Here is a 25441-nt window from a genome sequence, read left to right on the forward strand (position 1 = left end):
GAGATCAGATTTAAGGTCTGAGGAAAATGAATGGATGTCGGTTTGGCAGGTAAAGGTACCATCAAAGATACATGTGTTCTTGTGGAGGCTTTCTCATCACTCCCTGCCGTCAAGGGATGTACTGCACCATAGGAACATGGCTACTCAAAGCACTTGTTCGATCTGTGGTATGCCTGACTCGTGGAAGCACTCACTGATAGAGTGCAACATGGCGAAATGTGTGTGGGCTCTAGAACGCGAGGAAATTACACAGCTAATGAGTGAAATTCAGGAGACTGAACCTAGGGTTGGTTAGCGGCTATTTTTAGCTTGCTAAAGCATGAAGAACTGACGAGGTTGATGGTCACTCTTTGGACCATCTGGTATGCTCGCAGGAAGGCGATCCACGAGAGCTCTTTTCAGAGTTCTCTATCTACTCACTATTTTGTGAATAATTTTATAGCCGACCTGGAGATGATCAAGACGGTGCAGACAGCGCCGGTGAGGGGAACCCAAGGTGTTCCACCCCGGTGGATTCCCCCACCACGAGGACTTGTTAAAATCAATGTTGATGCAGCAGTTTCGAAGAATTCAAGCAAGGCTGTGGCAGCTGCCATCGCTAGGGATGATGCAGGTAATTTTCTAGGAGCATCTGCGTTGGTGATTCGTGGACTCTCAGATCCAGAGACCGTTGAGGCTATTGCGTGCAAGTAAGACCTGGCATTGGCAAGTGACCTCATGGTTCACCACTTCAGGCTAGTCTCAGATAATGTTAATGTGATAAGAGGAATCAAGGAGGATGGAATGGCCGTTCATGGCCATATCATCAGGGAGATAAAGGCTAGAGCAGCGCTTTTTAGCACTGCTGATTTTGTTCATGAGAACATGTGCTCCAATGTAGATGATCATACCATCGCAAGGAGTACGATTTATGCTGAGTTTGGTAGGCTAGTTTGGCTGTTAAGTCCGTCTCAAAGCGTTTGCAACTCGTGTAACTTTGTTGATGAATAATGAGTTATGCCTCTAAAAGAAAAACCTCGATCGACCTCCCCGGCACGGCGCCACGGCGGCACCACGCGGGGGCGAGCGCCCGACTAGCTCAACCGACCCCGCGCGGCACCGACCATCCCGCACGGAACCAAAGGGAGACCCAACAAGAAAGCGGTGGGAGCTGAGAAAAATCCGCACCCGCGCCCGCGTGCTCAGCTCCGCCCTTCCCATCCGGCATCCGCTCCCTCCTCTCCTCTCGTCTCCTGCACCGCCCGTTCCAGCCGCCGCCGCCGCCGCCGCCGGCCCAAGTGAGGGAGCAGGGCAGGCAGCCCGTCCCCGCGCCGCCGCAGCCGCGGAGCAGCGCGCGATTCCGGGGACCGACCGACCGACCGTCCCAGGCGGCGATGGCGTACCGGGCGGAGGACGACTACGACTACCTCTTCAAGGTGGTGCTCATCGGGGACTCCGGCGTCGGCAAGTCGAACCTGCTCTCCCGCTTCACGCGCAACGAGTTCAGCCTCGAGTCCAAGTCCACCATCGGGGTCGAGTTCGCCACCCGCAGCATTCACGTCGAGGACAAGGTCGTCAAGGCCCAGATCTGGGACACCGCCGGCCAGGAAAGGTACGCGCCCCAGATCCGTCTGAGCTCTGCGAGGCTCATCGCTCCCCTTCCTCCTATCTGATCTCCGATTGGTCCGTTCGTTAGCGATTCGTTGGTCTGCATCGTATGGATCTCTGTAGCTTAACTGGGTCGGTGACACTTAATTGCTCTGCTACACATGGACGCAGCAGAACTGCTTCGACACTTAATTCGTATCTACCGTGACTGCACGTACCATTTCTCAATCAATCACATTTGTAGCAGCCAGAATCTGCAGATTACGCAGGGGCAGGCAGGTGCTGATACGGGATGGTTCTTTAGATATGAAACTATGGAACTGCAAATAGAGGATAGAACTCATAGCCATAGTTCTGTGCTGAACAGTTAGATTGACAGTGGCGTTCAACTCCTGTGTTTGATAGTGGAGTACCATTATAAATTTGGCTTTTGCCATTCAAGCATTTCATGCGCATCAGCTCACAGTAAATTGCCGTTGCTTCTGTAGGTACCGTGCTATCACAAGTGCATACTACCGTGGAGCAGTAGGGGCACTAGTTGTCTATGACGTGACACGGCATGTCACCTTTGAGAACGTGGAGAGGTGGATGAGGGAGCTCAAGGACCACACCGACGCCAACATCGTGATCATGCTCGTCGGGAACAAGGCGGACCTTCGCCACCTCAGGGCCGTCACGACAGAGGACGCAAAGGCCTTCGCCGAGAGAGAGAACGCCTTCTTCATGGAGACGTCAGCCCTGGAGGCGATGAATGTGGAGGATGCCTTCACCGAGGTTCTCACACAGATCTACCGCGTGGTGAGCAAGAAGGCCCTTGACATTGGTGATGACCCCGCTGCGCCTCCCAAGGGCCAGACCATCAATGTTGGCGGCAAGGACGACGTGTCGGCGGTGAAGAAGTCTGCTTGTTGTTCGTCTTAGCTTGGAAGGATAGAACATGTACTTGGGTTGGCTGATACATTTTGCAGTAGAGAGGGCACAGGATGTTATGGCAGTGATGGTCCTCAATCTGTATTCTTGTGTTAACAGGTGCCTCGTGTTCATTTTGCCATTTGATACATTAATTCATTCAGGACTTCAGATTGCTGGTATAGTTTAGGGATATGAAGGTGTGCGGCTATCAGATTTTTTTCATATAGGCCTTCTGTACCGTATTGCTTTTATTTGTCGTGTCTGTATACCGCCCCTTTTCCGCTTCAGCATGCTATTTACTTTGCTAGACTACTACAGTACCATGGTGAAAATTGACACCCTACTCCGTAGCAGTTACAAGGGTACTCATTGGATTCTATCGATATGCTACTACATGGAAATTGGCATGGCAAATGTTACCGTTGAAATTGTGCCTCTTCTTGTTTGTCATCATCGTCAGCAAATGCAGGGGCTCTGCGAACTGGTGATAACTTCCCAGGCTGTGCAACCTGCCAACGTTACTAGCTTCCGCAGTTCAAACTTCGAACTGACAAAAACCACCATGATTACTGCAGGTTCGGCACAAGAAATTAACACCGCTGAACGTACATGCGCAGACATCTTAAATCTCGTACCTTCAGCGAAATGCTCCACAAGCAAGGAAGACTTTTGGTTTCTTTCAACTACAGAATGTACAGAACTAAAGGTTCTTGTGCTTCTCTTTTGAAGAAGAGTAGATAAATACAATGTACAATAGAAAGGAAGGGAGCATCTAGCAAGGCCAGCATGGGAGCTTCACACTCCATGGGGCCGTTAAACACCTAAAGAATATCCTACAAAATGTCTGTACAGTTTTCGGAAACCTCAGTTTATGTCCCCAGTGAGGGGGACGGTAAATACAGGCAACCGTGTCTATATATACAAAGTTGAGCAAATTTTGCTCGCTGATGTTATTGGCGACAGTCATCCATTCCTTCTATCTGATGACAACGCTGTTGTCTTGCAGATGGGGCAGAGGTTCTTCATCATCAACCATTGCTTTATGCACGCCGCATGGCACTTGTGGCCGCATTCAAGGGTTCCTATAAGTTCTTCAGCTTCGTACTCTTCCTGCAAAACAAGGACCAAATTATCCCTGACAACAAGAAAGCATGCATATGGTCACCTTGAGCAACTGTCAAACATGATGGGTTAACTGTTATCATCAGTAAACCAATACTTCTAAAACTCATAGCTGCAAGTTATTATCTTTTACTACCATAATGTGCAACGGTGGAATCTATCATGTAACAGCTTGCTCGTTGATGATCTAATAAGGCCCTGTTTGTTTCCGCGGCTCACAATCGCGCGAAAACACATCGCGAACGCAGCTCCGCGCTCGCTTTTTGGAATCGCGAGTGGGTAGTTCATTTTTTCCAACTCCACGCCGCGGGCGACTGGCCGTCGAGCGTCCGTCACAGGGTGTTCGGCGGGATTATTCTGCTTATTTTGCTCAAAGTCCATCGCGAATGCGGAAAACGCGATTCCAAACAGGGCCTAAGTCAACAAATTATAATTTAGCAGTGAACATGGCAAGAGGTTGACCTGGCATATTATGCAAGCATCATTCTCCAAAGAGAGCTCAGAAAACTGATCAGACACTCCAGCTGCTCCTGGAACATAGAAAGTTGACCTCAAGTTCTCTTGGATGTAACTTTCTGTCAAACCAGTATTGACATCGCCTATCTGCTCTTCCAATGCTACAAGCTCCTGCAAAGTATGCAAAGGAAAATAATTTAATGAGATACATACATTCTCAGAAAAGAAGGCGCACAAGGAATTCACAAGTCCAAATGAGAGACATACTTCATAAGTCATGCTATCCACATCCAGACGCATGTCTCGATGTTCATCAATAACATGTCCTGCTTCATGAATCCTTGACCGATCCAGCATGGTAGCATTCTGCACAGATGCATCAATTAATTGAAATAGCTGTATAAATTTGAATCATTCACAGGAAGCATGTTTAATTATGCAGACACTGCAGACAGGCTGTACCATCGAGGCGCTGATAACATTTGTGATTTTGTATTGCATACATTTTTCTAGCTAAGGCCAGCAGGTAGCTAGGATTAAAGATTCACATGTCGAGGCAATAAAACAAAATGAATTATACATCTTTGCAAAAAGAAAGGGATGGTCAGACAATACTTCATGCAAATTATTCAAGCAACCATGAATGCAGTAAAAAGCTAGTAGCTACACATTGCAAGATGACAGCCACATGTTAAGTATTTGTACCAAATTAAAAAAGTTAGGGAACAATAATTTTGGGAATTTGATGACCAACATTCTAAAGTATTTCAATTAAGAAGGGCCACAAGACTTCCATGACTGTAAGCAGCAAAATTCTAACATCGATTATATTTGTATTGCCACAAACTTTATCTGTTATCGACATAAAAGTGAATTGTGCTTTGAGAATGAGAATGGAGCAATGATACCCCTGCACGATCAATGATGGAAGCTCAAATGGAAAATGTAAACTGTAATGTAAGTTTACATGATTACCAAGAAAAAATAGACTACAGTTGACCCATTAAAAATACTCAACAAGATATATTTTCTCCTTGTTAAAAAAATATTCCAGCATCCAGAATGTCATTAGAAGATATATGCAACTATGCAAGTAATTGAGGGGTAAAATTTTGGAAATATGAAGCTACCTGATATGGTAGAATTCTTAAAACCCCACTGTTAACTTGGTTTGTAAGAGGTGGATGCATCGGATGCCCAAAAGTATTCTCAGAATTGAATGGGAGAGCCAGCATTCTTGGATCTAAAGGAAGGCCTGCGGCAGAAGGATTTAAACCATGCACCACATTGTTACCAAGGAACTGTTGATGGGATACTTGTATTTGAGGTACTTGCATTTGCATACTATGCAAAGGATTCTGGGAGAAATGAGGTAGAGGCCCCTGAACAATTCCATTCGGCATGTCTGTGGTTCCTGATTAACAATAAGGCTTGTTAAAATAAAGTGTTGCCAAGTACATCACTAAAGCTCATTTTCTGGCCAGTCAGTCGATGATAGCAGAAATTTATTGCTAAACATACTAGCAAAGCTAATAAAAATAATAATATACTTTGTCAAATATGAAAAAAACTGAAAATCATGAAATGGTCCCTTAATTCATCATTCAGCAAAACATCAGATCAATTTATCTTCATTCAGAAGGTTTACTAACCTGGTAGATTGGCCAATGAATTACTATATCCCCACTGTGGTACTCCATGAGCAACACCATTTGCAGCCTGTGGAATCCATGTATTGCACTGGCCCATGTGACAAGTTGGAAACACGTAGTTACCATGAGGTACCAACTCTGGTCGAGCAGGCATTGAACTGAAACTGCTAGGAACATCTGCAGAAGGTCCTTCTAAAAATGGCCAACCATTGCTACTGTGGAACTCTGGTGGGTTTGAAGCTGCAGAGTTGGGTAAACAATTTGATTGAAATGAAGCATTCCATGGCCCACGTGCAGGATCCTGAGGCACGTGAGCAGATGAACTTGAACCTGCAAACCCATGAAGAAAATGATGGTTACCAGCCACAACTGCATTTTTCCTTTTGATGAATCCACTACCCGTGTCACCAAAATTGACACTACTGCTGCTCTCATCGATAGTTCCTGTGGGAACTTGATGATATAAAGATGGTGGTAGCACATTGCCCAGTCCAAAGCTTTGAGTCTGAGGAATATATATGTTAACAGCTGCTGTTGCCATTCCAGGGTTGTGCATAGCAGTTGGGAAGACAAAACTTGATGTAACACCAACATGTGGGTATGAATTATGAACATGCTGGCGCTCATGATTCCGCAGATCACAGATACCAACATTAGCAGTATTTCCTGGAACTCCGGTAGCAACTTGCACACCCAGGTTGGATGAATCAATTCCAGAGCCTCCATAATAGGAACTTTCTGATTGAACTTGGACATGTCCTTGTTCCCATCCAGGATTAACCGACTGATGTGTCCAGACCATATTTCTATGTGACATGATGTCAACTTCTATTTCCTCAAGGAGAACTATAGCAAATTTGTTCAGTAATTATCCTTTATCATCACCACTCTGCATATGAGATTGATCAAAGATGGTCAGTATTCAATCTAATCTGGATAAGTAGAGATGCAAAATGCAACAAAAGTGTGTCCCATGCATCAGATCATTAATTGCAAAATCAATAAAATTCTACTAACAGATCATAGGTGCAAGGCTGATCGGCAGCGGCGGCAGCACAACACATCTATGTCGTGATACTGTAGCAGCTACAATAGTGGTTGCAACGCAAGGTACCAACTTACTAGATTAGCTCATACACATTATTTTGTATCAGATTTTGGTTTGTTGCGGATCTTATCTAGTATGATTTGTTCAAAATTGAAATGGTGCAGATTGTGTTGCATCTTAAGTGACAGGCCGAACTAGCTCTATGAAATGGTATGCATCACAACCTGATAACCCACACTAATGGGGATGCAATTGATGAGCAATCATTGAAGCCAATGGAACCACACTTATGATATAATATATCAAGGTACACCTATGCATTATTGATTTACTCATTTATTTGCTTACAGGTGACCGTGTGGATAGTTATGTTAAAAAGATATGATGTAACTTCCTGTCAAATAGGCAGTAACACCGAACATTTAGTCAAGGTTTTTAAAGCGGTAAGGCGATGGGGAGCCGCTCAGTCGCCTAGGCGACGCCTAGGCGGGCTAAGGTGGGCTAAGGCGAGCCTTAAGCAAGGCGATGGGGAACCGCCTTGTCGCCTAGGCGACGCCTTAAAAACCCTGCATTTAGTGCAGTATTTGCATGTCAACATGAAAGGCAAGAATAGAAGACTTCGGAAAACAAGCAGCAAGGTTTATGCCACTTATGAAAATCTTGCATTAATCTAGTCCCTTCTGCGCTGAGCAAGGGATCTACCAAGGGTGCAGATAGGGTGCCTGAGCACTACTAATGCAGTCCCGCTGTACACAACTAACAGTCCCACCTGGTTGAACAGTAACTACTCTTTTTTTCCTTCAAATCTCCGTGCAGTTAATTACTAAACATCAAACGCAGCTAACAGTCCTGTTAGCGATGTTAATTAGTAAGCCTGGGTATGATGCCCTGTGGCTAGGTCGTGATGCATGACGAGTTAACGACAACTACAATCCTGGCTACTGGACTGGATTGCTAGGTCCGAACAAAACCCCAAGCTTCAAACACATATTGAGAGATGACACAGTACAGTCCATGAGAACTTAAATAGTTGCTAAAAGAAATTCATGCGTTGGTAGCAAAGGTAGTATGGGAACACAAAAATTAACATCCGATAGAGGGTGTCAAGCTTGCAATACATTCCAGTGGTAGGATGGAAAAACTAAAGAATACAAGTTTAGTCATTGAATGTCAAAACAGATTGGTTTCTCATGTCTGCTCCAATACAAACAAACAACATGACACGATAAAAACAAAAATGTAATCGGTTGGCTAAAGTTTTGTTTTCGTGGAGTGGCTCGCCAAAGAAGAGGGAGGTGGATGAGAAGAGGGAGGTGGATGAGAGAAGGCATGGAAGAGTATTGTTTGAGCAATCCAGTTTTTTTTTGGTGGTTTCTCTCGTGCGGTGTTGCGTGTCCATCATAACCACCTAGGGTTCAGCCATGTTCACCACCGCAAAGCTTGAGGACAAGTTACTTTGGGAGGAGTAATTATGGGCATATGTCCAAGCAGCCAAGTGGCCGAAAGTAAGCTGTAGAAGAAGTTATGACAACACATGGATATTAGAATGTGACAACAATGCAGATCCCATGGTTAGGACAAATTGATCAATTACCCATTTCAGTGACAACTTGCTCTACTTAGAATATTTATGTGTAACTTGAGAATATCAGAGCCTTTTGGGATTGACAAATGATGAATTTAGCAGTCTAGCACATTTATCTACTATGTCCATTGCCATATTAGAAACTCTCTATTGGTGTTACTCTGTTCAATCCTCGAGCCTCATAAATTTAAAGCGACGATAAAAATAATATATGAATGGCATTAACTTGAACAAAATGCTATATTATTGTGAAGCACAAAATAAGTACTGGGTATTTGAGCACCACAACCAACCAAAGAAAAAACACCAATCTAAAGCCCCACAACTGTACCACAAACTACCTAGACCCGAAATGCTAGCAACTACAAAATCCCAAGGTCCAGTAGTGACTAACTGAAAATACCAAATTTAACGACCAGAATGAAGAGCGAACTAGAGCCAAATTGTTCCAACCAAACCAAAGTTCGGGGTAGAACTGTTGAAAGTCCAAATGATTCCCTAATTGTTAGAACCAAACTTCATCACAAATCAGCAATGATCATGACAAAAACCATCACAGCTATCTCCCGACTCCATTCCACTAAGACCAAGCAAAACTCTCTACAGTGAGCACCTACCAAAAGCTTATGCTGACTGTGACTGGTTATGTGAGTTCCAATCCGTACGGCCGGCCGAAATGAAAAACCATACTCCATGGCACAAATTTCAAACCATATACGTACACGATCCACCACAAGTCCAAGTCCACAGCCTAATCACCGACGACAATGCTGACTCGTAGCTCCACAGCACACTCTGAACTCCGGAATGAGCTTAGCTGCATCAATCGAGCGAGCATGCAACTACACCACAAAATCCATCGGGAAAAAACAACAAACACTGAACACCGAGCCAGTAGCTTCCGGCGACCGCTGCGGTTTGCTGCAGGAATGCTGGTCCGCGGCCCCAACCAAACGCGCACGAAGCCCTCCGAACGAAAACCCCTCCCTCGCAGCTGACACCCCCCAACCCCCAATCGCGGCCCCAATCGCGGCGCTCGGGGATCCAATCGCTCGCGGGGCACAGTGACACGGGAGCAGAGCAAGCTCACCCCGCCTAGGACGATTCGAGAAGGAAAGAGGGGAACAGCTTCGCGGGGAGGATTCAGGCAGGAAGCTTCACCTCGGGGTCGGGGCGGCCGGTGGGGCGGGTCGCGATCGGCACGGGAGCTGTAGGAATCCGCGGGCCGGAGAGCCTCGCCTCGCCTTTGGGGAGGCGTGAGACGGAATCGGTTGGTGGCGGGACGGTGGCGGTGGTATCCGGGGGAGGGGGGGGGGGGCGGGGGATCGATCGGAAGGGGGCGACGGGACGGGGTGAGCCGCGAATTTATAAGCACGGGGAGCTTTTCGGGAACGGAAGGGGGAGAGAAATCGACGAGGGGGGCAGGAGGGCTGCTTTTTTAACGATTTTTGGACAAAATGTGCGGTAAGTCGAGGCGCTTTTTCGTGCCGTCTCTCCCTCGGCTCGTTTTACCACTGGCTCACGTTTTCCTCTCGGCTCCTTCGGATAGGGCGGTTCGTGCTGGCTTCCCCTTCCCTCGATCGGCCACCGCTGCGGCTATCTTTTTTTAGGACTACGCTTATCTGTTCATCTCTATTCTTGTGTCCAAGGATACCCGTATGGCCGTACCTCTCTCTCTCTGCAATTGGCGTCATCGATTCAACACGTGATGATTTTTGTTTTCACATGCTCGCAGTACCTGGATCATCGACGTGCGCTCGCTGTCTCCTTAATCAGCTAACGCTTCTGACCACAAAGTCTTGCTCTCGCGTGCGCGCGCGCGCCGGATCAGGAGTCGCGGTCTCGCCGATCATGCATGAGACTGTATAAGCCCTTGTTTAGATGTATAAAGTTTTGGATATAAAGGTATTTGATAATTATTGTTCCGTCATGCTTAACTAGGCTCAAAAGATTCGTCTTTGAAAATTATAGACAAACTGTGTAATTAGTTATTTTGTTTAGTTATATGTAATACTTTAAAAAATTTAATGTGATGGAGAATCTTGTAAAAATTTAGAATTTTAAAGAGAACTAAACAAAGCCTAAATACTCTATAATCATTCTTGCTTGGACGTAACTACATGGCGGATGGATCGCAGCTCCACCGGGTCCAATTCTCCTTGCCACAAGAAAAGAAGAGGCCCCGGTACCCGATCCGTCGATCGACTTGCTAGCTGGACAGCGAAGCTACTGCTCGCGCCTTGCTCTCTTGTCGCGTCGCATCCCGCGATCGCGACCCGCGACGCGCGCCTCTGGATGTGGCATTCCCGATCGCCACAACTGCTGCGTGCTGCCAGCCTCTGCCATTTCGCAACGAGTGGGTCCTGCGGAGACGCTTTGTCAGCTCGGAGATCGGCCATTTGACACGCACGCGCTGCTCGGATCGTCAGTCAGTCTCGGTCCCCAACAGTTTCCACGTCAGAGCCTGGGGCTGACCGGATCAGATGAACATGAGATCCATCGGTGCTGACGCTTTTTTTAAAAAAAAATACGCTTTGTTTTGAGGATCGCCGATCGTGGCTTGTTCGATGGCCATCGACGATGCGAGCGAGTTGGTCCTCGAGTCATTGCGTGCGGCCGATGCGTCGGGCCATTCACACATCCGTCGTCTACGTACGTCAGGTCACTTTGCAGGCCTTAGCGTGCCGCTCAGGCGGATGAGTGGATGACGACACCTGATCTTCCGGATAAGAGCAATAGGGTTAGCGCACCCGTGCGGCTTCCCGCGGCACGCAACGGCACGAGGGAGGGGAGGGCTCGTCACCCGAGGCCAACGGCGGCCTCGGGCGCCCGGCACATGGCCTCCACCGCACCGGCTCGTCAGACGGGTGACAGGCCGTCGTCGTAGGCGGTGGCCTGCCAATGGCCAATGCGATGCCAAACCGCAGCGCGGGCCTCGGGCGCGGAACCTGGTTTTGCTTGCCGCGTCCCCGCTCTGGGAGGTTGTGAAGCACGCGGCCGAGCGCGCGTCGCCGTTCACGTGCTCCCGGTTTGTCTACGGACCCGTCTAGCTCCGTCCAAAATCGGGGGGGGGGGGGGGGGGGGGCTCAGAAGCGCTCTTGGCATCGGTGGAACAAAACGCCGCCTGCAGCAGCATATTCCCCGTGGAAGATGCCAGGGAATGGAATCCTCAACCTCGATCCCAAGCCGAACCAGCTCAATGGCAGGCACGTGAATACAATGCGCTATGCAGGGCCTCGCGGAATGCGCTACACCGACACCGAGTCTCTGAACTCTTAAAAGTCAAAACAATTTTGGTTGGCCACAGGCCCGTGACTCACTGAGTTTGTTTACTGTAGCAAACAATTTATCAAGCTTAATTAACCCATCATTAGTAAATATTTGTTTTAATTAACCCATCATTAGTAAATATTTGTTGTAACATCACATTGTCAAAACATGACGCAATTAGGCTCAAAAGATTCTGTCTCACAGTTTACACACAAACTGTGTAATTAATTTTTTATTTTATCCACATTTAATATTTTATTTAATACTTTATGTATGTGTCCAAATATTCGATGTGACATTTTTGGCCAAAATATTTTAGAAACTTAAACAAGCCTGCGCAGAGTCAACAAAGCCTGTCGACATCGATATGCCGCAAAATATTGGCACAAGGCAAGCCAGGGTGATCCCTTGGATGTTTCTTTTTTTTTTAAAGTTTCCCTTACATGTAGCCTACAGACTACAGCAGAAGATCGCAAAAGAAAAAAGGAGACTACAGCAGAAGCAGCAGCAGGTAACCAGAAAACCTCCTGCCATGACAAGAGAGGGCATCCGAACTTGGATCACACCTGGCTGCTGCATTTTTTTTTGAAAAGGCTGCTGCAAGTTACTACACAGACCAAAATACCAGCACACCTCCACTGGCCAATCAGACAATAGAAAAGACTGGAAATCCAACAGGGAACATAGCACAGAGCTGAAAACCATATGGTCATTCGAATAACAAAGTCACAACTGACATAACACTAACACCAATAATGATCTCACACTCACACCAATGCTAGCTTCAACTGAATAACCAAATAAACTGAGGCATCCTGCACTTAAAAAGGTTACTTAGCCAAGCAGAATATCACCAAACACTAGTTCACTTAGAATATAGGGGTAAACGACGAGCTAAACAACTCCAGTGAGCAATGCTCGTCTCAAGACACTTGCCACAGAAACCTCACTGCTTTGCCTCCCGTTCACGGTTCCACTGCTCAATCTTCGCCCTGCGTTCCTCGCTGCTCTCCCTGACTGGGCTCCTCCCACGCCTTGGGGGTGGGCTACCACGTGGGGGTGGGCTACCACGCCTGCGTCTTCCTCCATCATCATACCTGTCGTGCCTGCCGCCTCTGCCCCCTCCATCATCATACCTGTCATGTCTGCTGCCTCTACCCCGCCCGCCACCGCCGCCGCCGCCGCCACCACGACGGTAATCATCACGGTCACGATGGTAGTCATCACGATCACGATGACCCCTCCTTTGAGGTGGGGGGCTTCTGCTTCTGCTTCTCCCATGGTACCTCCTGGAAGCAGAATGCCCATAGAGCTTCCTCCTGAGATCCCTGCCAATTTGTTTCACATGCATGAAGTTACAGTAGCCACCACGGTTGCAGCTGTTCTCCTCAAACTGCCTACAGGTTGCTTCACGGAAGTCAGTCACAGGAGAATACTCCACAATTATTGGGCGGCCAGAGTAAAAGCGACCCTGAAGAGCATTGTATGCTGCAGCTGCTTGTTCTTCCTCCCTGAACTGGACATAGACATTCCCTATCATGTGGTCAGCAAGGTTGTCGCAGACATTCAGGTTCTCGATCTCACCGAACTTGCCCAACTCCTCATGGATGTCCTCATAGAAGTCCTCAAAATGCTCCTGCATCTTCTCAGGATCAATAGGTTGGCCTTGAGCATCAACTCCAGGGGTTATCATATCAGGACGCTGATACATGTTAGCAAGAACAAGAGTCGGTGATATGGTTGGCCTGTTGTGCAGACGGGAACAGCGATCCCCATGACGACAAGCCCCAATCTTGAAGTAGAAAGGGCAGTTGACCCTATCCTTCTCAGTGCCAAAGATCGAAGCCAAGTGCTCCGCCATGATTCAACTCTGTGGCTGACACTATGCCTGCAAGCATAAGCAAGAAACATATCAGTAACCATCTTCAATATAAGATGAACTAGAGTGCCCATACATTCATGGTTTGGATATCTAGAAACCATGGGGATAAAGGAATACCTCAATAAAGGTCGTCAGTGTGCAAGACTAAGTAGACAAAAGGTACACATGCAGCTAAAACAAACCAGGGCTCACAACATACGCTTCTTTTATGATCACCAACAAGTAATATTCCTGTAAATTTAACCCTGTGCAGCCGACTGTATGACTGGAAAATTATACAGCTCAGGCCTTCCAAGAAATCCTAATCCCAATCCCTTTTTAAGACCTAATCTGCAAACTTACTCAAAAAGTTAAATATCAGGAGAAAGTGAATAGAAAGACCAAAATAACTGTGATCTATTTCAGTACTCGTCAGGGCTAAATCTTGCTCCTGGTAAACTGGTCACTTTTTAACCTATATAAATCTGCACACCGTTCAACTAGGTTAATGCCCAACAGATAAACTAAAAGGTAAACAAAATGAATTTGTCCCTCCAATATAATGTTTAGATTCTCCCCCTGCAACTGCAAAAAAATAAACCAAACAAAACCACACAGAGAGACAGCTCTTCGTCTGCTGCACAAGGGTATTCCTTCTGGTGAGGCCTTGTATTTTCCGCCCAACAAAATATTACTTGATTTTAACCTAAGCTGCACACCATTTTAGATTATTATTAATTTCTGATCAGAAGGAAGACCCAGAACACTGTTAAAACTACCAAGAAAGCAAAATCCATTCATATTCTTAATTAACTACTGCTTTGTTTATATTCCAGCAATCAGCCTAAACATGTCACCCTGTCACAATTGCAGCAATCAGCTAACCAACCTTGATTGCAAATTACATCGAGATAATCCTTGTATGGCTCTATGGGTTGATTCAATCGGCTAAAAGGGGGGCTACAAGTCTACAGCTGCTGCATATGCCAACCATGGTAGCTCCTAACTGCAGGATGAACTCGACAGCCGCAAAGCAGAGAGCAGTGCCGGGGCTGCGTCGGTTCACAAATCAAAACCCTAGATCGGGCTTCTAAAAAACAATTGTAAATATACACACAGGAACCAAATCTGCGGTAAGCAGGATTGTTGGAGTATTCGTCCCATCGAAAATGATGTGGATTCGACTACTCGCAGCAAGAAAAAATCCTGCAAATTAAATCTAAGCAAACTAGGTTTCCTTACCAAATCGATCCAAATCCCTGGTGGATCCGTGACGAGCGGCGGGGACAGTGAACGGGCGGGAAGCAGGGAGGACGCGTCGATCGGTGGCCGCACCCGCAGCAGCGACGGCCGACGGGTTGGGGACTTGGGGAAGAGGGAGCCGCGAGCCCGCGAGCCGAGACCGCGAGGAAGAGGATCGAATTGAGGGCAGACGCAGAAGCAGAGGGGGTGTGTATATATAGATATGTGCCTCTTTCAATTAATATATTGTTTTTTTTGGAAAAAAAGTCGAATTTTTTTAGAGCAGAAAACCTAAGTATAACCTAATTTAGCACCCTTAAGTATAACCTAAGTCTATAGTACCGTCTACAGTAGAAAAAGGTTTTATTTCACCCATGGTTTCCTCTAAACCAGTTTAAAACACATCTTTAACACATATTGAAACCGGATTTGCTGATTTGGCTGGTTTTGGCACAGGTTTTGCCAATTAGTCATGCAGGATGGCACAGGTTTTGCCAATTAGTCATGCAGGACAAAGTGGCATAACAAAGTGTCCACTTTTAACGGCTCCGTCCACATGACATTTTATATACCTCTCCGTCGTTCTTTGATTTTTGCCTGTGCCCGCTAGCGGCCACTGCGCACGGTTAAGCAGCCTGGGGCCATGAGCGGCACTTGCCCGCGCTTAAGCAGCCTGTGTGTTTTAAACTGGTTTAGCAAAAATAGAGGGTTAAGCAAATCTTATTGATACTTTAGGAGGTTATTTGGACTTAGCCTATACTTAGAGTAGTAAATTGGAATTTTCCCCCATGTTTTTTTTTCTTCTGGTGCCTCTTTTGGATGTTTGAACTAGGCTTAAGAACAAGGTAGATACATTTTCACTCGGTCAAGCGCTCTTCTTTGCAGCATTCTAAAAGAAAACAACACAAAAGGGCATGGCAAACTTTATGATGTGCTTATGCGAGTCTAGGGACACCTCTTAGGAAGTTGATTCTGGACGAATTTATAGATAGGATAATGATATAAGTTCTGATGATGAATTCGATAACAAGACACTCCCATGACCTGGATGAAGAAAAGCAATGGTAAAATTATCAAGAATTCACATGGATTAGTGTCGCGGTAGATAGACAAATGTATGCCCTTGTTTGTTTTCTGGCAAATTTTAAAGGCTCGATTTTGGAAAATTCAAAAGGTAGATGACTCCGATAGTGCAGAATCGAGAATCCAGAAGTCATTTGACTTTTAGATTTCTCAAAATTGAGCTTTCAAAATCCGCCAAAAGCTGAAACAAATAGAGCCTATGTTCTATGAGCCATTGGAAGCGAGTAAAGGAGGACAAGATTTTAAGATGGGGAAGAACCTTGCCATCATGTGAAGAACAGGAAAAAGATGCAGAAACTGTTGAGATTTTATCCCAAGAGTTTAAAAAAGTTAGGTGCACGGAGAAGGATAATTGATTAGGTGCTATAAATAATCTAGAAATAATACCCATTTTATTGCCCCCAAACAATCTATTTACTTCATTTGACATAAACGGTATGATATCCTGTCACTATTTTTCAAGTAAGTTCGTAACCCTAGGGTTAATTTAGTGTTATATATACTTCTCGCATATGAAAACAACTGTGAAGTATTTTAAAGGTGTTTTTTCAAACGAAAGTCATGATATCTCTGTCACCAGAATCATTTTGAATATAAATTCAACTTGTACGTGGAGTAAAATAAGAGATAAATCTCATTAGATGATAGGTTGAACTAATTGAAATAATGAAATAATCTGATGCAAAATCAAGGAGATGTTCTATTCAGGGGTCCATATCAAAAAGTAAATTACATAGGGTAGTAAAACCGACTTTCTTTCAGTGATCTCGATGCAACTTTGGGCTTTCAATGCAACATATTTTATCAAATGAGTTAATGGTACTATTTTCCACCATCGGCAACTTTGGGCTTTCAATGCAACATATTTTATCAAATGAGTTAATGGTACTATTTTCCACCATCGGCGCAATACCCTGCCTTGAAGGATCACATGCACAACAGATAACAGATACCCATAGAAATCCAGCAGGACAGCAGGATCACTACCTCAACGATCCGTAATCCCTCCCTCGCGGAGCACACCAGCCGAAAACAGTGACGTACAACCTGTTTCAGACTTTCAGCCACTACATCACCCATGACAATTGACAATAATATAGAAGGGCCATCAAGTAAATGATACAACACACTGGCAAAAAAACGCCATCAGAAGATGATAAGCGATCTACCCCTTTTATCAGACATAACACCGGTTGTACACAACAGGGGTTGCCAACCCGAAATAACATGAGCAAAATGTATAAAGTTCTCCTATTCTGGGCAAGCAAGACATGTTAATGCCCTGGCGTGATCAGACAGTCATACAGAAAAAGATTAAGCATACTAATGTCCTAGCATTTTGTTTTTCTGAGCAATTCAATCCCCCATATTCAAGAGAAAAAGCAATTCAATTCCCGTAAGTACTATGTGGGCTTGCAATTATTAATTATACATATGTACGTGCCCAATAAGCGTAATATTGCTTAGGAGTTTTATTACATCAAGCATGGATATATACATAGCTTGTTGTATTATAAAGTCAGTACTGGATGCACTTAAAGTTCCACATTCTACATGCAAAACGACCATGCTGAATTCAGTCAATTCAAGCCTCATCCAAGGGCTACATTCCACATCGTTTCTTAGTAATCATGGTATGAGAACATAAACTAGCAGAGCTATAGCATTGCTGGATCTGAACGCATGGTGTCTTACAATCTTATCTGGCGACCAGGAGACAAGTAATTCAACCACTGCCTCTGAAGATTCAACCAAACTTTGATAACCCACATATTTACCTGAAATAACAGAAGACAATCCTACCAACATGTTGAGATTGGATTGCATACTAGAGAGTAGAGACAGGTTGGAGCTGAAGTCAAACTGATGCACTTTCAGCGCTTCATTAATCCATCAATCAGCCAGAAAAAGAGCACCAAACTACAGAAGGTTAGTTACTCACAAAAGATGATTGATGTTACCGCAATCTTTGAATTTTAAGATGCCTAGTGACCATTTTTATACAAGTAAACTTCTTAATCGTCAATCACACACGTAAAACTGAAAATGTTCACAACATAAAACATAAACCACTCAAATCTTCACCAAACACAACAACAATAACAAACAATACAAGTATAGCATTTGCAACTAAACCGAAGCTTGCAACCTCTCGACGTAAAGCAAGGACTTCATAATCATAACACACTACAGTGGTATGCTCATCAACCAGATCCGATCATCTTATGCATCATAAAAATGTCAAGTTGTTGACTAACCAACAACAATGCATCCACCCATCAAGAAAAAACTGTAAAATTTCAGTTACATATTCTCACTGATCAGTGATCACCATGACCAAAAGTTTCAATCATAGCTATGAGCTGAATAAGCAACTTTGACGAGCAAACTGTTAGCAATAGCTCACCGCCTGACCTCACTGCCGTGGCCTCCTTCGCAGTATGTACACATCGGATTCCTCATAGGCGTAGTCCGGGTCCAAGTGCTCCCGTGCCACCTTCTCGATCACCGGGAAAGCAGCCGGCACGGAGTCCCAGAACGCCTGGTGCGCCTCTGGCGACCGGATTTGGTAGCCGAGCAACACCACACCGCGCTCGGTGTCGGCGAGCGCGTCCATGGCCGCGATGAGGTGCGTCACGGACTCCTGGACGTAGACCACGTCTGCGGCGACGAGGAGGTCGAAGCGGCGCGGGGTGGCGAGCGTGGCGAGATGCGCGGGGCAATTCCAATGGAGTTGGGCGAGGCGGGGCGCGCGGGGGAGGTGGCCGCGGTTGCGCCGCAGGTTGCGGCGGAGCGCGGGGAGGACGGCGGCGATGTCAGTGAGGACGAGGTCGGTGAGGCCGAGGCGGGAGAGGCCGAGTCCTGCCGGGCCGCATCCGGAGCCGAGCTCCACGGCCCGGGTGCCGGGGAAGCGGAGCACGTCGGCGAAGGGGAGGGCCGGGTCGCGGAGGCAGCGCTCGACGAACTTGACGAGGACCAGGGACGAGGGCCACACAGAGGTGCCCACCTCGAAGGAGTCGTTGTCCTGCTCGAACGTCAGCACCGCGCCCCCCACCGGAAGCTCCACCACCGGAGAAGCAGTGAACCGCATCTCCTCCTCTCCGCCGCCGCCGGCCCGTCAAGCCACTGCAGCGAAGCGGAAGGGTTTTTGGACGGCGCGACTCCGGGCGCGGCCGATCCGGTGGGGGGAGGCGGCCGTGGAGAGAATCTTAGATGCCAGGCCCTTGTCGAATTTTAAATTGAATGTGAACCCCTGAAATTTCATGGACCAATGCACTTAGGGACACAATGTAATAAAAAAATCTCCCAGGGTATAACTGCAAAACAGAAGTAACAGAGCACCGCCGAAACCTCCCCTCCGTCTCGTCGTCGCATCTCGCACCGTCGCCGGGTCGCCTCTCCTCCGCTCTTCCCTGATGGATCCCAAGGCAGCGGCGAAGTCGAAGCGCTCGCACACGGTGCACGGCCGCCGCGCCCACCAGACCCCCGCCGCGGCGGCAGCGCACAGGCAGAAGCGCGCCGCCGCCGCCGCCGCCTCTTCTGCCCCCCGCAGTCGAAACCTCCCCTCGAACTGGGACCGCTACGACGACGAGGGCGAGGCGGAGGAACCTGCATCCGCCGTGGAATGGACCGGCGAAGTGGCTCCGCGCAGCAAGGGCGCCGACTTCGGATTCCTGCTAGAGCAGGCGCGAGCGCAGCCCCGCGAGGCCCGGGGCCTCAGGGCGCCGTGGCTCCCCTCCCAGGATTTGCCATTTGGTGAGTGAGCGCCGCGACCTTTAATTTTCACTGCTACTTTCATCCTGCTTCTCCATTACCTGTACATTGAGTAAGCATTTTGATATTTTCGCTTCAAGCACTAGTGGTGATGCTATGCTATCATCCCATAAGCATGCTGAAATCCGATAGTGAGGAGAATTCTAGTAATACTGATTCCGAGAAACTCGCCATAGGTCATCTTTGTTTTCTTCTCTTAGAGCATCTCCAATAGTTCCCAATATATTTTCCCCAAATCTTGTTGTTTGCCAACTCCCCAAATAGGTATAGAGAGGCAAAATAAACTCCATCTCCAATAGTTTCCAATTTGTATTCCCTAAAAACAGAAATCATCGCGCCGCCCCTCCCTGCCTCGCGCCAGGACGTGACGCCGCCCTTCCCTGTGACGCTGCCCCTCGCTGATTATCGTGACGCAAGCTGCAGCCGCCGGCCCTCTGATCAGTGCGAGAACTGGCCTGCTGCTGCCGCCCCTGCCTCGCGAGCACCTCCTGCCGCCGCCCCTGCTGATCGGCGCCGGCAGACATTGTCTGGAGGAACAGGGGAGGAACATGTCAGGCAAGGAACAGGGCAGGCCACCCACGTGCAGTTCAGGCAAGGAAAAGGGCAGGCCATCAATGGCCCAGCACGCCGGCAGGAAGGGCAGGGCGGCCATACGCAGGCCTACGGCGGCGGCGGCGACCACAGAACGCGTCTGTCTATACCCAACGCGAAGGCGATGAACACATGCTACCGTAGGCCTATACCCAACACTGGAGAAAATGGAAAAAACGGATGGAATTCTATACCTGAACGGCGGCGGCGGCGGCGCAGCTTGTTCTCGACGGCGATGGCGATGGCGCGAAGGAGTGGCCGCGCGGGAAGAAGCCCGCGCGAGAAAAAAACGCGCGAGGGAGGAGGATCGGGAGTTCGGAAGGCTGCGTATTTTTACGCACAAGGGAGATCAATTTGGCAATTGTTAGAAGATGGGGAATTAGGATGGGAAACCATTAGAGACTATTTTTTTGACTTTTCCCAAAAAATCAAAGATGGGGAAGAGAAATAGGGAACTATTGGAGATGCTCTTATGAACATTTGAGAGCTCGTATCTCCTAAACTGAATTGATATAGTGTTGAGAATTCCTCCAGCACTCAGTTAGCACATAAACTCTGCATATGTATTTGTTCAATAGTTCCTCAAATTGATAAGTGGAGATATTTCTTATGTTGCTTTATGATTGTTGATTCGCTATTTTTAGATTTTGTGCAGGCCTCCACATCTATGTTCGAAGCTAAAGGTGAAGGGATCTTGTCCTGGTGTGCTGATGATAACTTCATATTAGAGGATGATTTAGCACCAGATTTTGAGGTACTATATATCAACTCTGGATTTTACTTTGCTGTACAGAGTATGCTTTATCTTAAATTGTTAGCATCAAATGATGTCCTAGTAGCTAATACAGTGTTAAAAATAGATGGTGTGGCAGTAACCACACTTTTGGCTTTGTGTGGAATTTGTGGAGGGAGGTTTTGTTTGGGTTCGCCAGACAATAGTGGCCTATTAGAGTATCAGTTAGAATATTGGATATGAATAGTATACGCATTTTTTCGATTGATGGACCTTCTGTGGTTTCTAGGTTTACCACTCATATAGAACCTTCTGTAGTTTCACATCGAAACAATTAAGTTGTGGGGTTACTATACCAAATTTTTTCATATTCACATGACAGCTTCTCCCCCCAACCTTTCAGGTGCCTTTTCTCTCAATGGATTTGCATGCATTGGCCAACCGGCTTTCGAAGCTTAAGCTTTCACAGAGACTTTTTTTAGAAGAAGATCTATTACCTGAGGATCTGGTATTCCCTTGTTTATAGTTATCCTGTTAAGAAGCTGTTTGTTTTGAGTTTGGATTCTTAGGTCATGTACAGTGCAAATATGCTAATATAGATTCTTGAAGAGAGAATAAATGTTATTCCATTAAGTGTCTGCGAAGAGCCTTGACTTACAACGAATATAGCTATTCCGAAGAAGCTTAGATTAGCCGGTAATTTAGTGCCTCGTTTAAGCATTCATCCAGCCAGGCACAGTCCACAGTGCATCTGACTTTCTTCAGCCAATTTTTTTACCAATCTGTTCATGTTACTTACTGTATTGAAATTGTATTCAAAGAGCAACCCCCCTGGTGTCCACATTGGCATGATTTTTGAGTAACTACCCACAACTGTTTTGACATATCGTTGCATTCTACAGGGCCATAAAAGCTAGCTGTAGATTGTGGGTTGTTAAAATCTGTAAGCTGAAGGGATGCATTTTATTGATTGTGGTATTCTAAAATCTCCTTTTAAAACCACTCGCTTGTTTTAGCTTCAACTCTTAGAACCAAAATCCACAATCCAAAGCTAAAACAAACATGCCCTAAGTTTGCCAGGTTTCCAAACACACCCTAAGTTTGCAAGTTCACTGTTCTGCCGGAGCTTTATTTTTACAATTTTGTGACGCATGAACTAGATCTCTTGCTACTGTTATTGTCGATACGCATTGGCTTTATGTTGTAACCAGAGGCAACACTAGTGATAAAATTACCATGCATAAGTTTCATTGGACATCAAAGAGTATAGATAAGTTTATAGCAATATGCCAATATATGGGAAATATGACCCTTTGTAGGGAAATTTTTCTTTGCCTTGGTGCATTAGCACCAGGGAAGCTTAGCGTTTTTTGGTGCTCTTCCTGTCTTGTAACTACAAGTGCACTTCTTGCTCTTTCGGTCACAACCACTTCTTTCTGCAACACTAGCCATTATGGGAGTTGCCTCAATGGCTCACTCTGCTATCATTTGCGGCAGCTATACTTATCTTAGATTTCAAAATTTTCTGTGCTTGATGATTAAACCCTCTATTCCTAGCTTGTTCTGTTCATGATATATACAATTTTAGGGAGGTGAAACTAATGTGTTTGCTGGTTATTGTGTATTGGTATGTAATTAGCTGTTTTACCTTCCCCTGTATTCCTTCTGTCAAGTATCTCATTGTAGGAGATTATAGATTTATAGTTGTATGCCTAGTTTTGTAATTGGTAGTACCATGCTATTGTATTTGTTTGATAAACATTCTATTTTATTTGAGCCTCGTTCTTACCCATTTCGCTTGACTTGATATTCCTGGATTCATCTGATTATTTCTAGGCTGATGTATCAGAAGAAAATGAAATACTGATTGAATGTGGCACCTCCGTGGAAAGTGATCCCAAAGGAAGCTTGGTTGGGGATAACTTGAACCTTGAACCAAGGAAAGACGCAAGTCATCATGAGTATGCTGGCAACACCTATTCTGATGATCAAATGAAATCAGAACATCAGTCCCAATGTTCTGAACATGAAGACGATAAGGCATATACAAGAACCATAGATACTGATCCTAGTACAGGGCATAGCAAAAGGTTAGAGTTTGAGGTGGGTTCTGCAGAAGAAGAACTTGACATGCTTCTCAATTCGTTTAGTGGAACTCACCTTTCTAGCTCCAACTTGGATGAATTGGTTGGACATGATTCAACTTCCCAAGGTACAAAGATCAGTTGGTCGGACAAGAAAGTTACACTTAGCAAGTCTTCCAAATCACCTGCGCTTGCACTTGTGGACAATGCTCTAGATGACTTGCTTTCAGAGACTTCCCTACCTGTACAGAATGAAGGTTTTGCTACACAAAGTTCAACTTCCCAACCAACTGTTAAATCTGGCCAGAACTTTGACTTTGGATATGCTAAGAAGGTTGATGTGATAGCATCCATTGATGATTCACTGGATAATTTGCTTGAAGACACTCCATCGTGCTTAAGTGAGCCAAAGGAAACTACAACTGCACAAGGACGAAACAAAATGCCAGATGACAGTGTCCCCCCTCATTCTGGCCCCTCAAATGCATCAGATGATTTTGATTCATGGTTTGATTCCCTATAGGCGAGAAAAGGGTTGTTGCTGTGAGGAAGTGATGGCTAACTTCAGGATTCTTCTCTGCGATGCAAATGTCCTCTATACCTTTCTTCCCTCCATTCTTGAATCTAACTGGTAAACATATTCAGGAAGCTGTATTCCAAAGTTCTCTATTCTATATGGAGGTCCACTAGACAACCATCAACCATCTTAATATTAAGTTTTAATGGGAAACGATGAGGTGGATAGAGCATGGTATAAAAGCTAAAGAAGTAAAGATCATCTGTGAAATTTGAAGCATTGGATATGTAACACTGCGAACTTAGCATGTTTTTGCTGTCTGTAACCTGTATTTTGCTACACAAAGTTCAACTTCCCAACCAACTGTTAAATCTGGCCAGAACTTTGACTTTGGATATGCTAAGAAGGTTGATGTGATAGCATCCATTGATGATTCACTGGATAATTTGCTGAAGACACTCCATCGTGCTTAAGTGAGCCAAAGGAAACTACAACTGCACAAGGACGAAACAAAATGCCACATGACAGTGTCCCCCCTCATTCTGGCCCCTCAAATGCATCAGATGATTTTGATTCATGGTTTGATTCCCTATAGGCGAGAAAAGGGTTGTTGCTGTGAGGAAGTGATGGCTAACTTCAGGATTCTTCTCTACGATGCAAATGTCCTCTATACCTTTCTTCCCTCCATTCTTGAATCTAACTGGTAAACATATTCAGGAAGCTGTATTCCAAAGTTCTCTATTCTATATGGAGGTCCACTAGAGAACCATCAACCATCTTAATATTAAGTTTTAATGGGAAACGATGAGGTGGATAGAGCATGGTATAAAACCTCGAATCAGGCTGATGCAAACATTTCACAGAAGTATACTTAAAGCATGCTCCGTGATTCAGTCTGTCTACTGATGTGCAATAATTTATGCCAAGTATATGTATAGTCTTTAGAACCTGTGCAGCTAACAGTTGGTGCTTCTTAGATTTGTTCTTTGATTCAGATGTTTAACCTGTGTGCTGCTGCTTGCTGACCAAGCATCTGCCAATGAAAGAAAAATAGATCTTTGTGGGAAAAGGTAGGACATCTGAAGGCCTTCTTGTCCTTCACCAGTTGCCATGCGAAATTGATCTCCCTGTTTCCCAGCAACAAAGTAATTCGATGTAAGCTTTGGTTTTGACGTCTTCATTTGGTCTGGAAAGAAAAAAAATACAATTGTTGGTACAGAGATTCAATTAAGTTGGCTTTGTCGCGCATTTGTTTTGCACTTCGTGCAGTGTACGTTGAATCGTAGTCGAGAGCATATCATGCCAGTCCACCATATCCAAAAAAAATCCTGGTATTATCAATTTGTCATGAGGCCACAGACGTTGTTGGCTGTTGCATCATCCGGGGGGTACACCGATACGATGTTGCTTCGAACATAATAACGGATAATATCTTTCTATTAATATTTTAGGTCCATGTTTTTGGTACAGGCGCGCGTAGCGCGCCAACCTGACTAGTTACTTTCGCGGGCCAACCACATGACAACATGTCGCTCATGCCCATCCCGTGACTTCATCTCCATGTTTGGGTTGGTCTGAAGTCCCCATTGCAGATAAGCTCATTGAATAACTGACACACAGAAATACAATTTATCTGATCGCACGGAATCTGCTACCCCATAGTTACAGATAAACAGGTAGGCAGTAGGCTCAGTAAAAGAAAGTAACGACGGTACCATGATGCCAGATACCTAACAACTCAACCAAAGTCAAGCATTTTTGCTCTTGTTATAGTTTGGAGTCTTTGTCGCCCTCCCTTGTGCCCAAGGCTCATCCGCTGCACTCTACAAGTTGCTTGCGAGCTTGTAGAATCAGGGCCACAGGATCATGACGCGTCGCTGCCCGGCTAGCACAGCAAACTCTGCTCGTTTAATTTTCGTCTGTT

The 25441-nt window shown here is 45.8% G+C and overlaps 5 protein-coding genes across 11 annotated transcripts; 2 read left to right on the plus strand and 3 right to left on the minus strand.

Moving 5' to 3' along the window:
• The first annotated feature begins 1149 nt into the window (after positions 1-1149).
• LOC120697836 (ras-related protein RABA1f-like) lies at positions 1150-2753 on the plus strand. Its single transcript, XM_039981191.1, has 2 exons — positions 1150-1591; positions 2076-2753. Exons 1-2 carry the CDS (start codon positions 1374-1376, stop codon positions 2506-2508), a joined length of 651 nt encoding a protein of 216 aa, XP_039837125.1. The 5' UTR covers positions 1150-1373; the 3' UTR covers positions 2509-2753.
• A 392-nt stretch (positions 2754-3145) lies between these two features.
• On the minus strand, positions 3146-9684 carry LOC120697835 (probable E3 ubiquitin-protein ligase ZFP1). 2 transcript variants are annotated; one of them, XM_039981189.1, is made up of 6 exons: positions 9524-9684; positions 5730-6618; positions 5208-5491; positions 4345-4443; positions 4084-4248; positions 3146-3609 (listed from the first exon to the last, which is right to left on the minus strand). In XM_039981189.1, exons 2-6 carry the CDS (start codon positions 6544-6546, stop codon positions 3463-3465), a joined length of 1512 nt encoding a protein of 503 aa, XP_039837123.1. In that variant the 5' UTR covers positions 6547-6618; positions 9524-9684; the 3' UTR covers positions 3146-3462. The 2 variants fall into 2 exon arrangements, with proteins under 2 accessions (XP_039837123.1, XP_039837124.1); XM_039981190.1 differs by lacking the exon at positions 9524-9684 and adding an exon at positions 8980-9293.
• Positions 9685-12296: 2612 nt separating this feature from the next.
• LOC120697839 (splicing factor U2af small subunit B-like) lies at positions 12297-14947 on the minus strand. Of its 4 annotated transcripts, none has more exons than XM_039981197.1 (3): positions 14736-14945; positions 13632-13844; positions 12297-13520 (listed from the first exon to the last, which is right to left on the minus strand). In XM_039981197.1, the coding sequence occupies exon 3, from the start codon at positions 13491-13493 to the stop codon at positions 12579-12581; it is 915 nt and encodes a 304-aa protein (XP_039837131.1). In that variant the 5' UTR covers positions 13494-13520; positions 13632-13844; positions 14736-14945; the 3' UTR covers positions 12297-12578. The 4 variants fall into 4 exon arrangements, with proteins under 4 accessions (XP_039837131.1, XP_039837129.1, XP_039837133.1 ...); XM_039981195.1 differs by having other exon boundaries at positions 13632-14204; positions 14736-14937; XM_039981199.1 differs by lacking the exon at positions 14736-14945 and having other exon boundaries at positions 12297-12666; positions 12706-13520; positions 13632-14726.
• A 2929-nt stretch (positions 14948-17876) lies between these two features.
• On the minus strand, positions 17877-19047 carry LOC120697840 (protein N-lysine methyltransferase METTL21A-like). The gene has a single exon (XM_039981200.1). It carries the CDS (start codon positions 18907-18909, stop codon positions 18235-18237), a length of 675 nt encoding a protein of 224 aa, XP_039837134.1. The 5' UTR covers positions 18910-19047; the 3' UTR covers positions 17877-18234.
• Positions 19048-19099: 52 nt separating this feature from the next.
• LOC120697837 lies at positions 19100-24338 on the plus strand. 3 transcript variants are annotated; one of them, XM_039981194.1, is made up of 5 exons: positions 19100-19574; positions 20828-20937; positions 21320-21424; positions 22753-23297; positions 23888-24338. In XM_039981194.1, exons 1-5 carry the CDS (start codon positions 19235-19237, stop codon positions 23988-23990), a joined length of 1203 nt encoding a protein of 400 aa, XP_039837128.1. In that variant the 5' UTR covers positions 19100-19234; the 3' UTR covers positions 23991-24338. The 3 variants fall into 3 exon arrangements, with proteins under 3 accessions (XP_039837128.1, XP_039837126.1, XP_039837127.1); XM_039981192.1 differs by lacking the exon at positions 23888-24338 and having other exon boundaries at positions 22753-23842; XM_039981193.1 differs by lacking the exons at positions 21320-21424; positions 23888-24338 and having other exon boundaries at positions 22753-23842.
• The last annotated feature ends 1103 nt before the right edge of the window (positions 24339-25441 follow it).

The sequence above is a fragment of the Panicum virgatum genome, chromosome 3K, assembly GCF_016808335.1.
Source record: "Panicum virgatum strain AP13 chromosome 3K, P.virgatum_v5, whole genome shotgun sequence".
Classification (NCBI taxonomy): Eukaryota; Viridiplantae; Streptophyta; class Magnoliopsida; order Poales; family Poaceae; genus Panicum; species Panicum virgatum.

What these genes read in the sequence shown, in the direction of transcription:
- LOC120697836 (XM_039981191.1), top strand. Translation starts at nt 1,374, where the DNA reads ATGGCGTACCGGGCGGAGGACGACTACGACTACCTCTTCAAGGTGGTG. An exon ending in GACACCGCCGGCCAGGAAAG is followed by an intron (nt 1,592 to 2,075) that starts GTACGCGCCCCA and finishes TTGCTTCTGTAG; the next exon opens with GTACCGTGCTATCACAAGTG.
- LOC120697835 (XM_039981189.1), bottom strand. Translation starts at nt 6,546, where the DNA reads ATGTCACATAGAAATATGGTCTGGACACATCAGTCGGTTAATCCTGGA. An exon ending in TTCATTGGCCAATCTACCAG is followed by an intron (nt 5,492 to 5,729) that starts GTTAGTAAACCT and finishes ATTGTTAATCAG; the next exon opens with GAACCACAGACATGCCGAAT. An exon ending in TGGATAGCATGACTTATGAA is followed by an intron (nt 4,249 to 4,344) that starts GTATGTCTCTCA and finishes CATACTTTGCAG; the next exon opens with GAGCTTGTAGCATTGGAAGA.
- LOC120697839 (XM_039981196.1), bottom strand. Translation starts at nt 13,493, where the DNA reads ATGGCGGAGCACTTGGCTTCGATCTTTGGCACTGAGAAGGATAGGGTC.
- LOC120697840 (XM_039981200.1), bottom strand. Translation starts at nt 18,909, where the DNA reads ATGCGGTTCACTGCTTCTCCGGTGGTGGAGCTTCCGGTGGGGGGCGCG.
- LOC120697837 (XM_039981192.1), top strand. Translation starts at nt 19,235, where the DNA reads ATGGATCCCAAGGCAGCGGCGAAGTCGAAGCGCTCGCACACGGTGCAC. An exon ending in CTCCCAGGATTTGCCATTTG is followed by an intron (nt 19,575 to 20,827) that starts GTGAGTGAGCGC and finishes CGCTATTTTTAG; the next exon opens with ATTTTGTGCAGGCCTCCACA. An exon ending in ATCTATTACCTGAGGATCTG is followed by an intron (nt 21,425 to 22,752) that starts GTATTCCCTTGT and finishes GATTATTTCTAG; the next exon opens with GCTGATGTATCAGAAGAAAA.